This window comes from Aquarana catesbeiana, linkage group LG02 (genome assembly GCF_042186555.1).
Source record: "Aquarana catesbeiana isolate 2022-GZ linkage group LG02, ASM4218655v1, whole genome shotgun sequence".
Taxonomy (NCBI): Eukaryota; Metazoa; Chordata; class Amphibia; order Anura; family Ranidae; genus Aquarana; species Aquarana catesbeiana.
In genome coordinates, this window is record NC_133325.1 from 27,539,851 (window position 1) to 27,553,587 (window position 13,737).

The window sequence follows — 13,737 nt, forward strand, 5'->3', positions numbered from 1 at the left end:
CTGCAGCTTTACTTTGGCCACCCTGGGAACACTCCCGTTCCAGACAAAAGATACCAGAATGCTATCCAACCTCTGAAAAAAAACTATTTGGTATAGGTACAGGAGTCTGGTGGGAAAAGGTAAGTGAACTTAGGAAGGATCAACATTTTAATTAGGTTAACTCTTCCAACCGGTGTCAGGGGGAGAGATCTCCATCTGGCACAGCTCTGGGATATCCGCTGAACCACCGGATTGAGATTCAGAGGGATAAACTGCCTTAAGTCCCGATGTATCTCAACTCCTAGGTACCGAAACTGGGGAACCCTCTGCAGCTGTCCGTCCATCTGCTGGCTTCCCGTCCCAGAATGTAGGGGAAATATCACTGACTTCCCCCAATTCACTCAGATTCCTGAGAATCGCCCAAAGTTATCTATAAGTGACAGAGCCGTCCGTAGCGAGCACCCATCATCCCTCAGATATAGCAGGGTGTCATCTGCGTATAAGGACACTTTTTCTTGCAGTGGACCTCTAACAATCCCTTTAATTTGTGTTGAAGCCCAAAGAAGCGCTGCCATAGGTTCAATTGCTAGTGCAAAAAGTCCCGGGGATAGGGGGCACCCCTGCCATGTTCCCCTGCCCAAAACAAAGGGCGAGGACAAGACTGTTCCGGTACGCACCCTTGTCTTCGGTGCCTTGTATATCAACCTAACCCAGGAGATGAAGGATGGAGCAAATCCGAATTTACGGAGGACCTCCCAGAGATAGCCCCACTCTACGGAGTCAAAGGCCTTCTCCGCGTCAAGAGAGGCCACCATTTCATCAGCCCCTCCCTCACCTCCAGAGGCCAGGATTGCATACAGCCTTGGCAGATTAATATTGGTTCCCTTGCCAGGCATAAATCCTGACTGATCCTCATGGATCAGGGTAAGTATAACTTCATTTAGTCGCCTGGCAAGAATTTTGGTAAGCACTTTGGCGTCAGAGTTGAGCAGGGAAATGATCCGAGATACCCAGTGGAAGTATCTCGATTGCAATAACCTTGGGGAGCATTGCGCTACTAGCATAGATCAGGTCAATATGGGACAGGGTGTTGTATGAAGAGGAGTGGCAGGTGTAAGCGCGTTCTGATGGATTCTTCCATCGCCATATGTCCACCAGCCCGTACACATCTGCCCATTTAGACAGCGTTGAGTCCCTAGCGGGGTCAGGAGATTAGTTAGGAGAAATCTCCCTTGGGGGGTGGTGCGTAATACTAAGCGCACCAAGGACCTAGAGCCCCAGCCGGAGCTAGGGAGCCGCGCCCAGAACCGGTCATAAAGACCACTACCACCAAGGGAGCCCGCACAGAATTATCCGTCCAGGAGTCCCCGGCGGCAGTTTCACTTAGAACTATCTAGGGGCACATTCTTAATAATCTATATAAACACATCGTTCACAGTCACCTAGGGTCATATGGAGAGCTATGGTCCACCCCTCCATCCCCATACCAAAATCATCTTCCGCTTCTTTTAGACAGTCTAAGGGCACAATCTTAGTTACAAATACATCCTTCACCCCTATTTACAGGGAGAGAAAGAGGCATGGACCACAACCCAACCTAAGTACCCATATGTTCCCTCCATTTCACCCATAGCTGGCAGAGGGTACAGTCTGAGAAATGTATAAATCATACCTAACCACCCACAGGGAGAGAAAGAGCTACTGCTCACAATTCAACTTAACTTAAGTATAATAATCCCTTCTCCGCTTCACTTAGAACAAGCTAAGGGCACATTCTTAGTTACATCCCTCCCCCACGACCAGAACCAGCCACGGGCACATTGTTATTCATTTATAACCCTCAAATTCCTCTTTAAGGGGAGAGAGGGCCTGAAGTATTACGTCAGCCAGACATGGGGGACTGTCTTTCCCGTTGTTAGTTCAAGACCTGAGTTCTCCAAGACAGAATAATAAGGCCCTTTTTAGTCCCTTCTATGATTGCCAGGAGAAATATGTCAGCCGGACAGTTCAATCTCAATAGCCTTCGGGGAGGGGACCCGAGCCGTCAAATTCCGGTCACATAAGTACACCCCCCCCCCCCTTGAGAACAAACATATATCTCACCCCGAAAAGTCGTCTCCAGAGGGAAATATTAAAACATTTCAGAGAAAGAGTACATACCCGTGAGGAGGAGAGGCGAAGAAGCCTCCAGTAGTAGATGTTGTGAGTACCTAGGGGTGGTCCATATTTCAATCTTGAGAGGAAAATTATCTGGCTGCCATATGGATATGAGCTCAGGTACCTCCAGACTTAGGGGTATGCACGGTACATCCTCATCAGCACGTGGCCGTGGGACACGCGTGTCCTTTTTTTCAGCAGCTGGCCGTATTAAGCCGCAACATGCGGAAGACTTGGTAAAGTGGATGACCAAGCTGTCCTCATCCTCCTCATCCTCTCTCACCCAGGCTCAGGGTACTTTGTCTGGCAAAGCAGCTGCCAATGCGGCCTCTTCCCTTGGCTCAATGGCATCAGTCACTCCTTCTCTAGCCCCACCATGTCCTCCTGAGGAGTCCCCCAAACTGTTTGACCACAGTGTTGGGTACATGCTCCAGGAGGATGCCCAGCATTTTGAAGGCTCCAATGATGGTACCCAGCTAGAGGAAGGCAGTAACGTGAGCCCAGAGAGAGGGGGTGCCCAAGAAGGACAGCAATCTGCCAGTCATGTTCCCCCAGCTGCAGCATACTGCCAGCTTTGCTCCAGTAATGAGGAGGGAGGGGATGATGAGGTCACTGACTCCACATGGGTGCTGATAGGAGAGAGGAGGAGGAGGAGGAGGAGGAGGAGGAAGCACATCACCAACGAGGCAGGATGCCCTCCAGGGGCCAGCTTAAGGGCAGCACACTGACTGCATCACACCGCAGAGCTCCACATGTGCAGGGCGCTGCTGTCTCTGCGCGTTATTCCAAAAGTTCTTTGGTGTGGGCCTTTTTTGAGACGAGTGCATCAGATCCCACCGCTGCTATTTGCAACATATGTCTCAAGCGTATCTGTCGTGGCCAAAACATTTCCCGCTTGGGCACCACATGCTTGACCAGACATATGTTGACCTGCCATGCACTTTGTTGGCAAGCGTACCAAAAGACCCACACCAAAGAACAAAGAGTACCTCTCCTTGCTCCTCATCAGCTGGGATCTCCAACCCCACTATACCTTCAGTCCTCTCTGAGTCCTGCACTGAGAGAAATGAAGGTGTAGAATTAGGTGTGTCACAGCCAAGTACTTGGGGGCAATCTGCTATTGGTACACCAACGTCAGATTGTACCAGGCAAATTTCCCTGCCCCAGCTGCTGCACCGCAGAAAGAAGTTTGCTCCCAGCCATCCACATGCCCAGCGGTTGAATGCTAGCTTGGCTAAATTGCTAGCACTTCAACTGCTGCCTTTTCAGTTGGTAGACTCTGCCCCCTTCTGTGAGTTTGTGGAATGTGCGGTTCCTCAGTGGCAGGTTCCCAAACACCACTTTTTCTCACGGAAGGTGATTCCAGCTCTCTACCGGCATGTGGAAGGCAATGTCTTGGCCTCGCTGGACAGGGCGGTCAGCGGTATGGTGCATATTACCGCTGACGCATGGTCCAGCAGGCATGGACAGGGACGTTACCTATCTTTCACCATGCACTGGGTGACTCTTCTGGCAGCTGGGAAGGATGCAGGACAGGGTGCAGTAGTGTTGGAGGTTGTTCTGCCACCACGCCTCCAAAATACTACTAGTAGTGATTCTGCCACACCTCTCTCCTCCACCCCCACCTCTTCTTCTTCCTACATGGCATCTTCCTGTGATTTGACTTCGGAACCAGCGGTGCTCCGTAGGCATTCAAGGGGCTACGCAAGCACGCAGGCCAAAAGATGCCATGCGGTGCTTGAGCTGGTGTGCTTGGGGGACAGGAGCCACACTGTGGCAGAGATCCTGTCAGCTCTGCAGGGGCAGGTTCAGAGGTGGTTGACGCCACACCAGCTTAAGCCAGGAATGGTGGTTTGCGACAATGGCACCAACCTCCTCTCTGCCCTCCGACAGGGACAACTGACCCATGTGCCCTGTTTGGCTCACGTCCTTAACTTGGTGGTACAGCGGTTCTTGGGCAGGTACCCGGGCTTACAGGATGTCCTGAGGCAGGCCAGGAAAGTCTGTGTGCATTTCCGCAGGTCGTATAATGCCAGTGCTCGGCTGGCTGACCTCCAAAAGGAATTTAACCTGCCCAAGAACCGCCTAATCTGTGACATGCCCACCAGGTGGAACTCAACGTTGGCCATGTTGCAGCGGCTGCACACGCATCAGAGGGCCATCAATGAGTACCTGTGTGACTATGGCACCAGGACAGGGTCAGTGGAGCTTGTTTTTTTTTTTTTTTTCCCATGCCAGTGGGCCATGATCAGGGATGCATGCACTGTCCTGTCACCATTTGAGGAGGCCACGAGGATGGTGAGCAGTGACAGTGCATGCATTAGTGACACTGTCCCCCTTGTCCACCTGTTGGAGCACACACTGCATGGAATAATGGACAGGGCACTTGAGGCAGAACAGAGGCAGGAAGAGGAGGACTTTCTTAGCTCTCAAGGTCCCCTTTGTCCAGACAGTGTTCCTGCGTGCCCGCCGATTACACAGGAAGAGGAGGAGGAGGAGGAAGAGATGGATTGTGTCAGCATGGGGGTGGAGCCTGGCACTTAGCATCAGCAGCAGTCTTTAAGGGATCATTTACAGTCCCAAGAAACCCATGGAATTGTACATGGTTGGGAGGAGGTGGCTGCGGATCATGTCGTCCTTAGTGACCCAGAGGACTCCGGACCGAATGCCTCAGCAAACCTACGCTGCATGGCCTCCCTGATCCTGCAAAGCCTGCGGAAGGATCCTCGTATTTGTGGTATCAAGGAGAGGTATCAATACTGGCTGGCAACCCTCCTTGATCCACGTTACAAGGGTAAGGTTGCGGACCTTATCTTGCCATTGCAGAGGAAGCAGAGGATGAAGCATCTTTGGGAGGCCTTGCAGAAAGGTCTGTGCAACGTGTTCCCAGAGACTGGGAGGTTACAAACTCCTGTTCCTGGACAACGTGTTGCTGAGGCTTCGGTCAGTCAAAGAAGGAGCGGTGGAGAAGGTGGCCATCTGACCGATGCGTTCAGACAATTTTTTAGTCCTCAGCCCCAAGGTATGATCGGTTCCAGCAACCATCACCAGCGTCTGTTTTACATGGTGCAGGAATATCTAGGGGCAAGATCTGACTTGGACACTTTTTCCACCAAAAATCCTCTGGGTTACTGGGTCTTGAGGATGGATCACTGGCCAGAGCTTGCACAGTATGCAATTGAGCTACCGGCCTGTCCTGCATCCAGCGTTCTTTCGGTACGCATATTCAGTGCTGCTGGAGGTTTTGTAACCGATCACAGGGTGTGCCTGTCCACCGACCCGGTCGATCGACTGACCATCATAAAAATGAATCTGTCTTGGATCACCACCAGCTACCAAGCACCTGATGCTGATGTAACCCAATATATATATATATATATATATATATTTTTATTAGTCAGATCCCTTCAAGACTGCATATTCTGATGCTGAGTGACTATCCTGTTATGCTGAGTGACTATCCTCTTCCTCCTCAATGATCATGCTGATAGCTTGTAAGAATATTTTTGGTTCTGGGCGCCGCCACCAGTGGCTAAGGCCCAATTTTTCAGCCCCCGTTTAACAGGGGCGTGTAATTACAATTTTTGATGCAATACTTTGCAGCAGGGCTCGTTCCTGCGCTCCAACTAGAGTATCTGTGAGGGGTTGCAGTGTTGTGGCACCAGCATCAGTGCCTCTTCCTCCTCAATGATCATGCTGATAGCTTGTAAGAATATTTTTGGTTCTGGGCGCCGCCACCAGTGGCTAAGGGCCAAATTTTCATCCCCTGTTTAACAGAGGGTTGTAATTACAAATGTTGATGCAATATTTTACAGGAGGGCTCATTCCTAGAGTATCTGTGAGGGGTTGCAGTGTTGTGGCACCAGTGCCTAAGGCCCAATTTTTCTGCCAATTTTTTTAATATTTTGCAGCTGCCCATTTCTGCGCCCACCAAGAGTAACTGTGAGGACTTACAGTATTGTGACACCAGCACCACCGCCACCAAAGGCCCAATTTTTCTGACCCTGTTCAACAGGGGCATGTAATTACAATTCTTCATCTAATATTTCACAGAAGAGCCCGTTCCTGCGCCCACCAAGAGTAACTGTGAGGGCTTACAGTGTTGTGGCAACACCAACACCTAAGGCCGCAATTTCTGCAGAGTATATAGGGCAGGCCCCTACTTTCATACATCCAACTTACAAACGACTCCTACTTGCAAACGGAAGGAGACAACAGAAAGTGAGATGAAATCTACCCCTAGGACAGGAAATTCTCTCCTGTAAGAGTTAATATGGGAAAAACATGTTTCCTCTCCACTGATGCTTTATCACCAATCCTTGTTTAACTAAAAACCCCAAATTGTCAAAAAACATTTGTCATTGGGACAGAAAGTGAGGTAAAATCTTCTGAAGAGGTGCACAGACAGCAAAACAAATGTCACAGGGGTGATAACCCTTCCCTATGTTTACCAAAAAGTTTAAAAATAGATTTTTTTTGGCTGGAGCTACACTTTAAAAATGTACCAGTTCAAAATTACAAACAGATTCTACTTAACAACAAACCTACAGTCCCTGTCTTGTTTGCACCGCCTGCATGCTGCTGTTCAGAAGGCCTGGGGCCCCACGCCTTTCCTTTTTTTAATTTGGGTGCGGGGTTCCCCTTAATATCCATACAAGAACCCAAGGGCCTGGTAATGGACTGGGGGGGGGGGGGGGGTGTACCCATGTCGTTTGTCTCACTGATTTTCATCCATATTACCGGGACCGGACATTACATTAAAGCCGTAAGCAGTTTTAAATGACTTTTATTCCTTTAAAAATGTCATTTTGTGCAGGGACTGTTCTAAGCACGGAAAACATGTGCCTCTTTACAGGCTTACTATAGACACCCCCCAGGTACAATATTTAAAGGAATAGTTCACTTTTTTTTTTTTTTTTTTTTCCACTTTAAGTATAATTAAAATCACTGCTCCCGAAAAAACGGCCGTTTTTAAAACTTTTTTTGCATTGATACATGTCCCCTGGGGCAGGACCCGGGTCCCCAAACCCTTTTTAGGACAATACCGTGCAAATTAGCCTTTCAAATTAGCACTTTTGATTTTGAACGTTCGAGTCCCATAGACGTCAATGGGGTTCTAACGTGCAAATTTACGGTCCATCCGAAGGTTCTGGTGCGAACCGAAACGGGGGTGTTTGGCTCATCCCTAATGGAGAGGTGTGTGGTCATTATCACATTGTTCTCCCATAGAGATCAAACTTTCTGTTATCTATATTTACAATCAGATCTCCCGATAACAATGTATGTGGGGCTCTTTGTATGGAGAGGTGGATGTCTTTATGTGTTGCATAGTGGAAATGAGCCACCCACATACCACACATCAGAGCTGTGACTTCATTCTAACCATGTACAAAATGATTCTGGATTATTCGATGGGCTTTGCTAGCCAGGTACATCTACCCCCCCCCCCCCCCAAGGAAAAAAAAAAACAAATAACAAAAAACGTCAAGTATCTAGATGGCCGCTTGTGTTTCCAATTCACTAGATCCCCAGACATTGTTCTGGTTTAGCTACAAAAGTCTACATTGTAAAACACAATTTGGGAATTAGGAAGGAAAACATTACAACGAATCACATTGTATCTCTTCCCAGATCTCAGTACAGATGCCATGTATCTTGTCACCGCCAGGTGTCAGTGTTGCACCTTCATTTGTAATAGAGTGGGATCCATTTTTTTGTATTCCTTTTTATTGAAAATTGTCAGTGATCAGAGTAAATCTCCAGAGGGTCACTTCCAGGTCCCTCCCTGGTATAAAACAACTTACAGGATTTGAACTAAGGGGTGCCCCAGTTGGATGGACAGGTCCTCTTTATGGATATATTGGTGGTCTTTTCAGTCCCAGTGTCTCCCATCCCCCCTATGTGATAGTATTGGTCAGGTGACAGGTCCTCTTTATGGAGATATTGGTGGAGTCGTGCTAATTAGGATACAGTGGAGAAGTGCTATTCATGATATAGAGGAGCGATGCTTTTATACATACGGTGGTCCGGTGCTATTAATGATAGGAAGGAGAGGTGTGTTATATATTGAGTATAAATCAGAATAAAGTTGGGGGAGGAGGCGGACATCATGTGTAAAGTTTATGGGGATCGATCGATCTATCTATCTATCTATCTATCTATCTTTTTCCTTTTTTCCTTTCTTTACAATAATCTAGTAGTTATTTAGAATTCATATCTTGGTCTCTGGAGATTTATTGTATTATGAGATACATGTACTTTCCATGTGATTGGGATCATTGGATCAGTGAAAGTTTTTAGCGCTGTATATTTTCAGGATTAGCCGGAATTCATCCACACTAGTAGATCGGGGCTCTGGGGGATACAGAGGAGAGGAGATATTGAGGATACAGAGAAGAGATGCTATCTGGGGAAAGGAGGAGCGGACCTAACTGGGATACAGAGGGGAGATGATAATGGGGTAAAGGGGGTCTAATATTTAAATCCCTAAGTTCAATTCTTTTGGTGAATTCCCTTTACTTTTAGTTTTCTTTGGATCTGAGAGGAAGGGAACACCCTGAAATCTTGTCCTGGAGAATGTTAACAGAATAAAATACGTTTTGTGGTCAGTATGCATGTTTTTATTTTAGTAGCCTAGAAATAAATCCACCCCTCACTAACCTACAAATAGCCAATATTTACTATCAAGATTCACCTAAAGCTACACTATATTAGGATTTTCAGCAAAATTCTTGTTACTGAAATGATCTCTTGGGGGATCCAATGCTGATGGATTGACTCTTTGATCACCAAAACAATAAACTTATATTCTAGATAGAAGGATTCAAAGCAAGCATTGCACCCGCGTAGGATATATAGCTGTGTAGTAAAAGAGATCGATAAACATACTCAAAGTATCTGGATAACAATAGATGTATCATGATGACCAGATAATGATACATAGCACATCAAACATGACATTGTGTAATCAGCTGAGACATTTGTATGTATAACAATATCTGCCATCACATCACACAAGGATCTCATGTCACCGGCTGATGTTTTTGTTCCAGGCTCCTTCTACTCAGCTATAGATGAGCAGAGTTGTGTATTAGGGGGAAATGTTTCCCGATGGTCACTCTTCACTCATCTAATGTGAAGATCATTCTAGTGGGAGATGTGAGAAGATTGTTTTCTGGGTAGAATTTGTGTAGAAAACAAGATAGAAGGAAGAATGGGACACACACTCAGGAGGATGGCTGTGTTTGCAGCCCCTGTGTTCAGCCTCCTCAGCAGCTCCTGACAGCTGTAAGTGACCCCCCGATAAGTGACAGTCCAGTGAGCAGATCGGGTCCCCGATGAAGATCGGACATCGTTCTATTCCAGAATAAAATCATTTTTCTCTCTGCCCGGAAAACACAACAAGAGAGAGAAGATTCCCTATTACTGAAGTAAGAGTGGGTGGGCGTGTCTAATGTGTAACCAATAGGAGTGCAGACAGCGTGTTGTGTACCAACCAATAGAAATGACGATCGTACTGTATAAAGGCAGAGCGCTCGGATCATCGTATTATGAACGTTTTGTAAACCTTTCTGAAGAGGAATCATGACGGAGACTGAAAGCGCCCCAGCCGCCGCTCCTCCAGCGGAGCCCGCCGCCAAGAAGAAGCCGGCCAAGAAGGCGGCAGCCGGAGGAGCCAAGAAAGGCAGCAAGAAGCCGTCCGGTCCCAGCGTGTCCGAGCTCCTCGTCAAAGCCGTGGCCGCTTCCAAAGAGCGCAGCGGGGTCTCCCTATCCGCCCTCAAGAAGGTCCTGTCCGCCGGAGGATACGATGTGGACAAGAACAACAGCCGCCTCAAGATCGCCATCAGGGGGCTGGTGACTAAGGGGACCCTCGTCCAGGTCAAAGGACATGGCGCCTCCGGATCCTTCAAGATCAACAAGAAGCAGGAGGACAAGGCGGCAGGCGCCAAGAAAAGCACCAAGAAGCCATCGGCTGCGGCCAAGTCCCCCAAGAAGCCGGCCGCCAAGAAGCCAGCCAAGTCCCCCAAGAAGAAGACCACCACCAAAGCCCCCACCGCAGCCAAGAGCCCCAAGAAGGCCGCCAAGAAACCCGCAAAAAAGCCTGCAGCTGCCAAAGCCAAGAAGGTGACAAAGAGCCCCAAGAAGCCCAAAGCTGCAGCCAAGCCGAAAAAAGTCGCCAAGAGTCCGGCTAAGAAGGCGGCTAAACCCAAGACAGCAGCCAAGCCCAAGAAGGCCGCTCCAAAGAAGAAATAATCCCCGCCGGAGAGACCTCCTTTCATCTACACCCCCCAAAGGCTCTTCTCAGAGCCACCCACCTCCTCCTGACAGAGCTCTACATACACACAGCGACCAGGGGGGGCCGCATTAGAAGTCCTCCATACAGAGCAATGTGACCACCTTACCCAATCCCCTCTATAGAATCATGTATTCATACAGCGGGAGATCCGATCACAGGACTCTTCACATGACATCCGTCCCTGATAATATTAAAATTATTTTGGTGTAAATATTCCCGATTTATACAGCTTTGCCCCCACCCATCTACAGTTTGTGCCCATCATGGGTGGTCAACGTTTTGGGGGTTCTAATGTTGGATCTATATTATTAGCATTCCTGTTGCACACGCAGTGACTTATATACTCGTTTTTTTAATTATTATTCATGATTTGATTGTTTCCCACCTATAAGCCTAGAGATTGTTAAGTATATCTCATTTAAACCGTAATAAAAATATTGAACGAGAGATCCGTCCCTGATACAAAATGATATATAACATCTGCAGTGCGGATTGGAGACCTGCAAATCGGAGACAATTCCCGCACACTGTCTGCGGGATCTCCCCGGGGAGGATGGGGATGAACATTTCCTCTTCTAGACGATCATTGTACAAGGAATTCTGACACTTCAATATGGAACGCAGCGACTGCAGATCCTTCCGTGATCATTAGAGGGGAACCAATAGAGAGGCACATCATTGTGTTATGTGGACAATGTACTCCTTACTAAATATCCAGTTCAGTTAGATTTACCCCCCATATGGATATCAGGGGCTGCTAAAACGATCTAGATCCCATATGGGCGGCGGTGAATAATAAAACACCAGTGAAGAAATGGGGGTTCAGGGGAGTTCCCCGGATTCTCCACACAATACTGGATGAATTCTTCCTTCTAGTCTCTCCATGTGTGCAGCACCTGCAGAGAGCTCTGATCACACAGTGCTAGTAGAGGAGATGAAGTGAGACGACCCCCCCCCCATATGTTCCAATCTGCTGATGAATGGGAAGTCAGGAAGATGTCCAGGAGATGTCCCCCTCTATATCGGGGAATGATTGTACAAGGTCGAGGAATAGCAGAGGAGATTGTACGGGAAAAGAAGTATGATTTGTTACTTTGTGATGGATTGATGATGTTGGAAAGAATTGTATCAATAAATGACAATCCACACCGCACTCAAGGAGAATTCTTATTCCCATGAGCCCATTGTACAAATATTAATTTTTCCCTTAACCAAACATGAATACAAATTTCTTCAGATAAATCATAAAGTAGAACAAATGATCACCGACATAAAGAATTGATTTACTAGAAAGAGAAATCAATAAAGTGTAAATCCTAATCAGTATGTAATGGATGTAGACGTCTGTATGTATTGAGGAAGGAGGTGGGGAGATGTGTGGATGTCTTGTAGGGATTTCCCTGTCATGTAGTCGATGTGATGATGGAGTATATAGATCTCTTTGTATAGGAGGATGTGGTGGCTCTGAAAAGAGCCTTTGTGTTGGGATTAGTAGTAGTTCGGAGTGTGTGTCTCTCTCTATGCCCTCTCCCCGCGGATGCGGCGTGCCAGCTGGATGTCTTTGGGCATGATGGTGACCCTCTTGGCGTGGATGGCGCAGAGGTTGGTGTCCTCGAAGAGTCCGACGAGGTAAGCCTCAGAGGCCTCCTGCAGAGCCATGACGGCGGAGCTCTGGAAGCGCAGGTCGGTCTTGAAGTCCTGGGCGATCTCTCGGACGAGGCGCTGGAAGGGCAGCTTGCGGATGAGCAGCTCGGTGGATTTCTGGTAGCGGCGGATCTCTCGGAGAGCCACGGTGCCGGGCCTGTAGCGGTGAGGCTTCTTGACTCCGCCGGTGGCCGGGGCGCTCTTGCGGGCGGCTTTGGTGGCCAGCTGCTTGCGGGGAGCTTTGCCTCCGGTGGACTTACGGGCTGTCTGCTTGGTTCTCGCCATTACTGCTCAATGCTTCGCTGATACAAGGAACATGAGCTTATGCCGCTCTGCAGCGCTATTTATACACACCCCAGCCCTCTGATTGGACAATGAGAGCACACTCCTCCTCCTCATTGGTTCACTTGAAAAGCGCCTTTTTTTTGAATTGCCCGCCTAGATCTGCACGTTCTATGATTGGAATAAATCGCTATTGTTTTCTCAAATCCAAAGTGAAGTCTCAGCACATCACACAATACTCGGAGATCTCTGAACTCCTTCGATGTGGGTTATTATACAGAATAGAAAGTGTGAGCGGGGATTCCACACGGAGCAGCTGTTGTCTGTTCCGCCAAATACACAGCACAAGGATCAGGGGGATCCGTCCATGCTCACTTCTTATAGGTCACCGATCACGGTATACATCTGACTTATAAAGAACACTTTTCATGTCCCCTGTAATGGGGATCAGGGGGATTGTGGGGTGCTGAGGCTCTCTGCTCTCCGGACTCCATCGCATCTATCGTTCCACTCTGCCACCTAGAGGTCATTCCGGGAACATCTCCGCCTTCACTGTCTTCTGTGGACATCTCCACTATAGAGCCCATAGGATGTCTGTCACTGAAATCCTCTCTATGTTATGGTGACCCAATGAGACTAAAAAAGTGAATAGAGGGGTACCCTGAGGTGTCCCCCATGTACGCGGTAACAATGGTTAATATTCCCTAAAAAAGCTCAAATAGGTCTCCTAATTTACAAACCGGTTGACAGCAATCCCAAACATACACAGAATCCTATATGTTATGTTTTGGGCAGCTAAAATATCTATAGGTACTGTTTAGAAGACACCTAGGTCGATCTAAGAGGGGCCATGTGTATCCACACTATCTCGATACAATACAACTGATTTGCGACCATGTTGATTCCTATACTCTAATCAAGGCCCATTCCTCCTTATCTGTTCATGTTGCTGTGAACTTCCCTTACAACTGGGGTCCACCCTAATCAAAGTGTATTTTTTTTTTTTTTACATGGGTGTAGTGTATGGCCTGAAGGAACACACACCGGAGCATCATTGTGGGGACTTTATATAGTTAATGGGATAGAAAAGTCACCAGTGAAAGGTGCAGTGGCGGCACCCCTATTTTAATGTATAACCAGGAGGAATGACTGAAAGGGGATCATCAAATACCGCAATTTGTGTCATTCATTCTTTATTCAATTCATGGATTCATTAACCAAGAAATACGTTGGAAATATTAATTTCAGATTGTTTTGGTCTTTGATTTGACTTCAGAATACTGAGCAAGTATTTTCTGGGCTGAAAACATAGAGAGATCTCGGAATACATTTCTTTGGAGTCCTCAAAAGAAGGCAGTATTACTGGATGATGAAGGAAA

General features: G+C 47.6%; 2 protein-coding genes across 2 annotated transcripts; one reads left to right on the forward strand and one right to left on the reverse strand.

Moving 5' to 3' along the window:
* Positions 1-9,692: 9,692 nt before the first annotated feature.
* On the forward strand, positions 9,693-11,562 carry LOC141129661 (histone H1.5-like). Its single transcript, XM_073617755.1, has one exon. It carries the CDS (start codon positions 9,721-9,723, stop codon positions 10,387-10,389), a length of 669 nt encoding a protein of 222 aa, XP_073473856.1. The 5' UTR covers positions 9,693-9,720; the 3' UTR covers positions 10,390-11,562.
* A 367-nt stretch (positions 11,563-11,929) lies between these two features.
* LOC141129662 (histone H3) lies at positions 11,930-12,388 on the reverse strand. Its single transcript, XM_073617756.1, has one exon. The coding sequence runs from the start codon at positions 12,359-12,361 to the stop codon at positions 11,951-11,953; it is 411 nt and encodes a 136-aa protein (XP_073473857.1). The 5' UTR covers positions 12,362-12,388; the 3' UTR covers positions 11,930-11,950.
* Between the last annotated feature and the right edge of the window lie 1,349 nt (positions 12,389-13,737).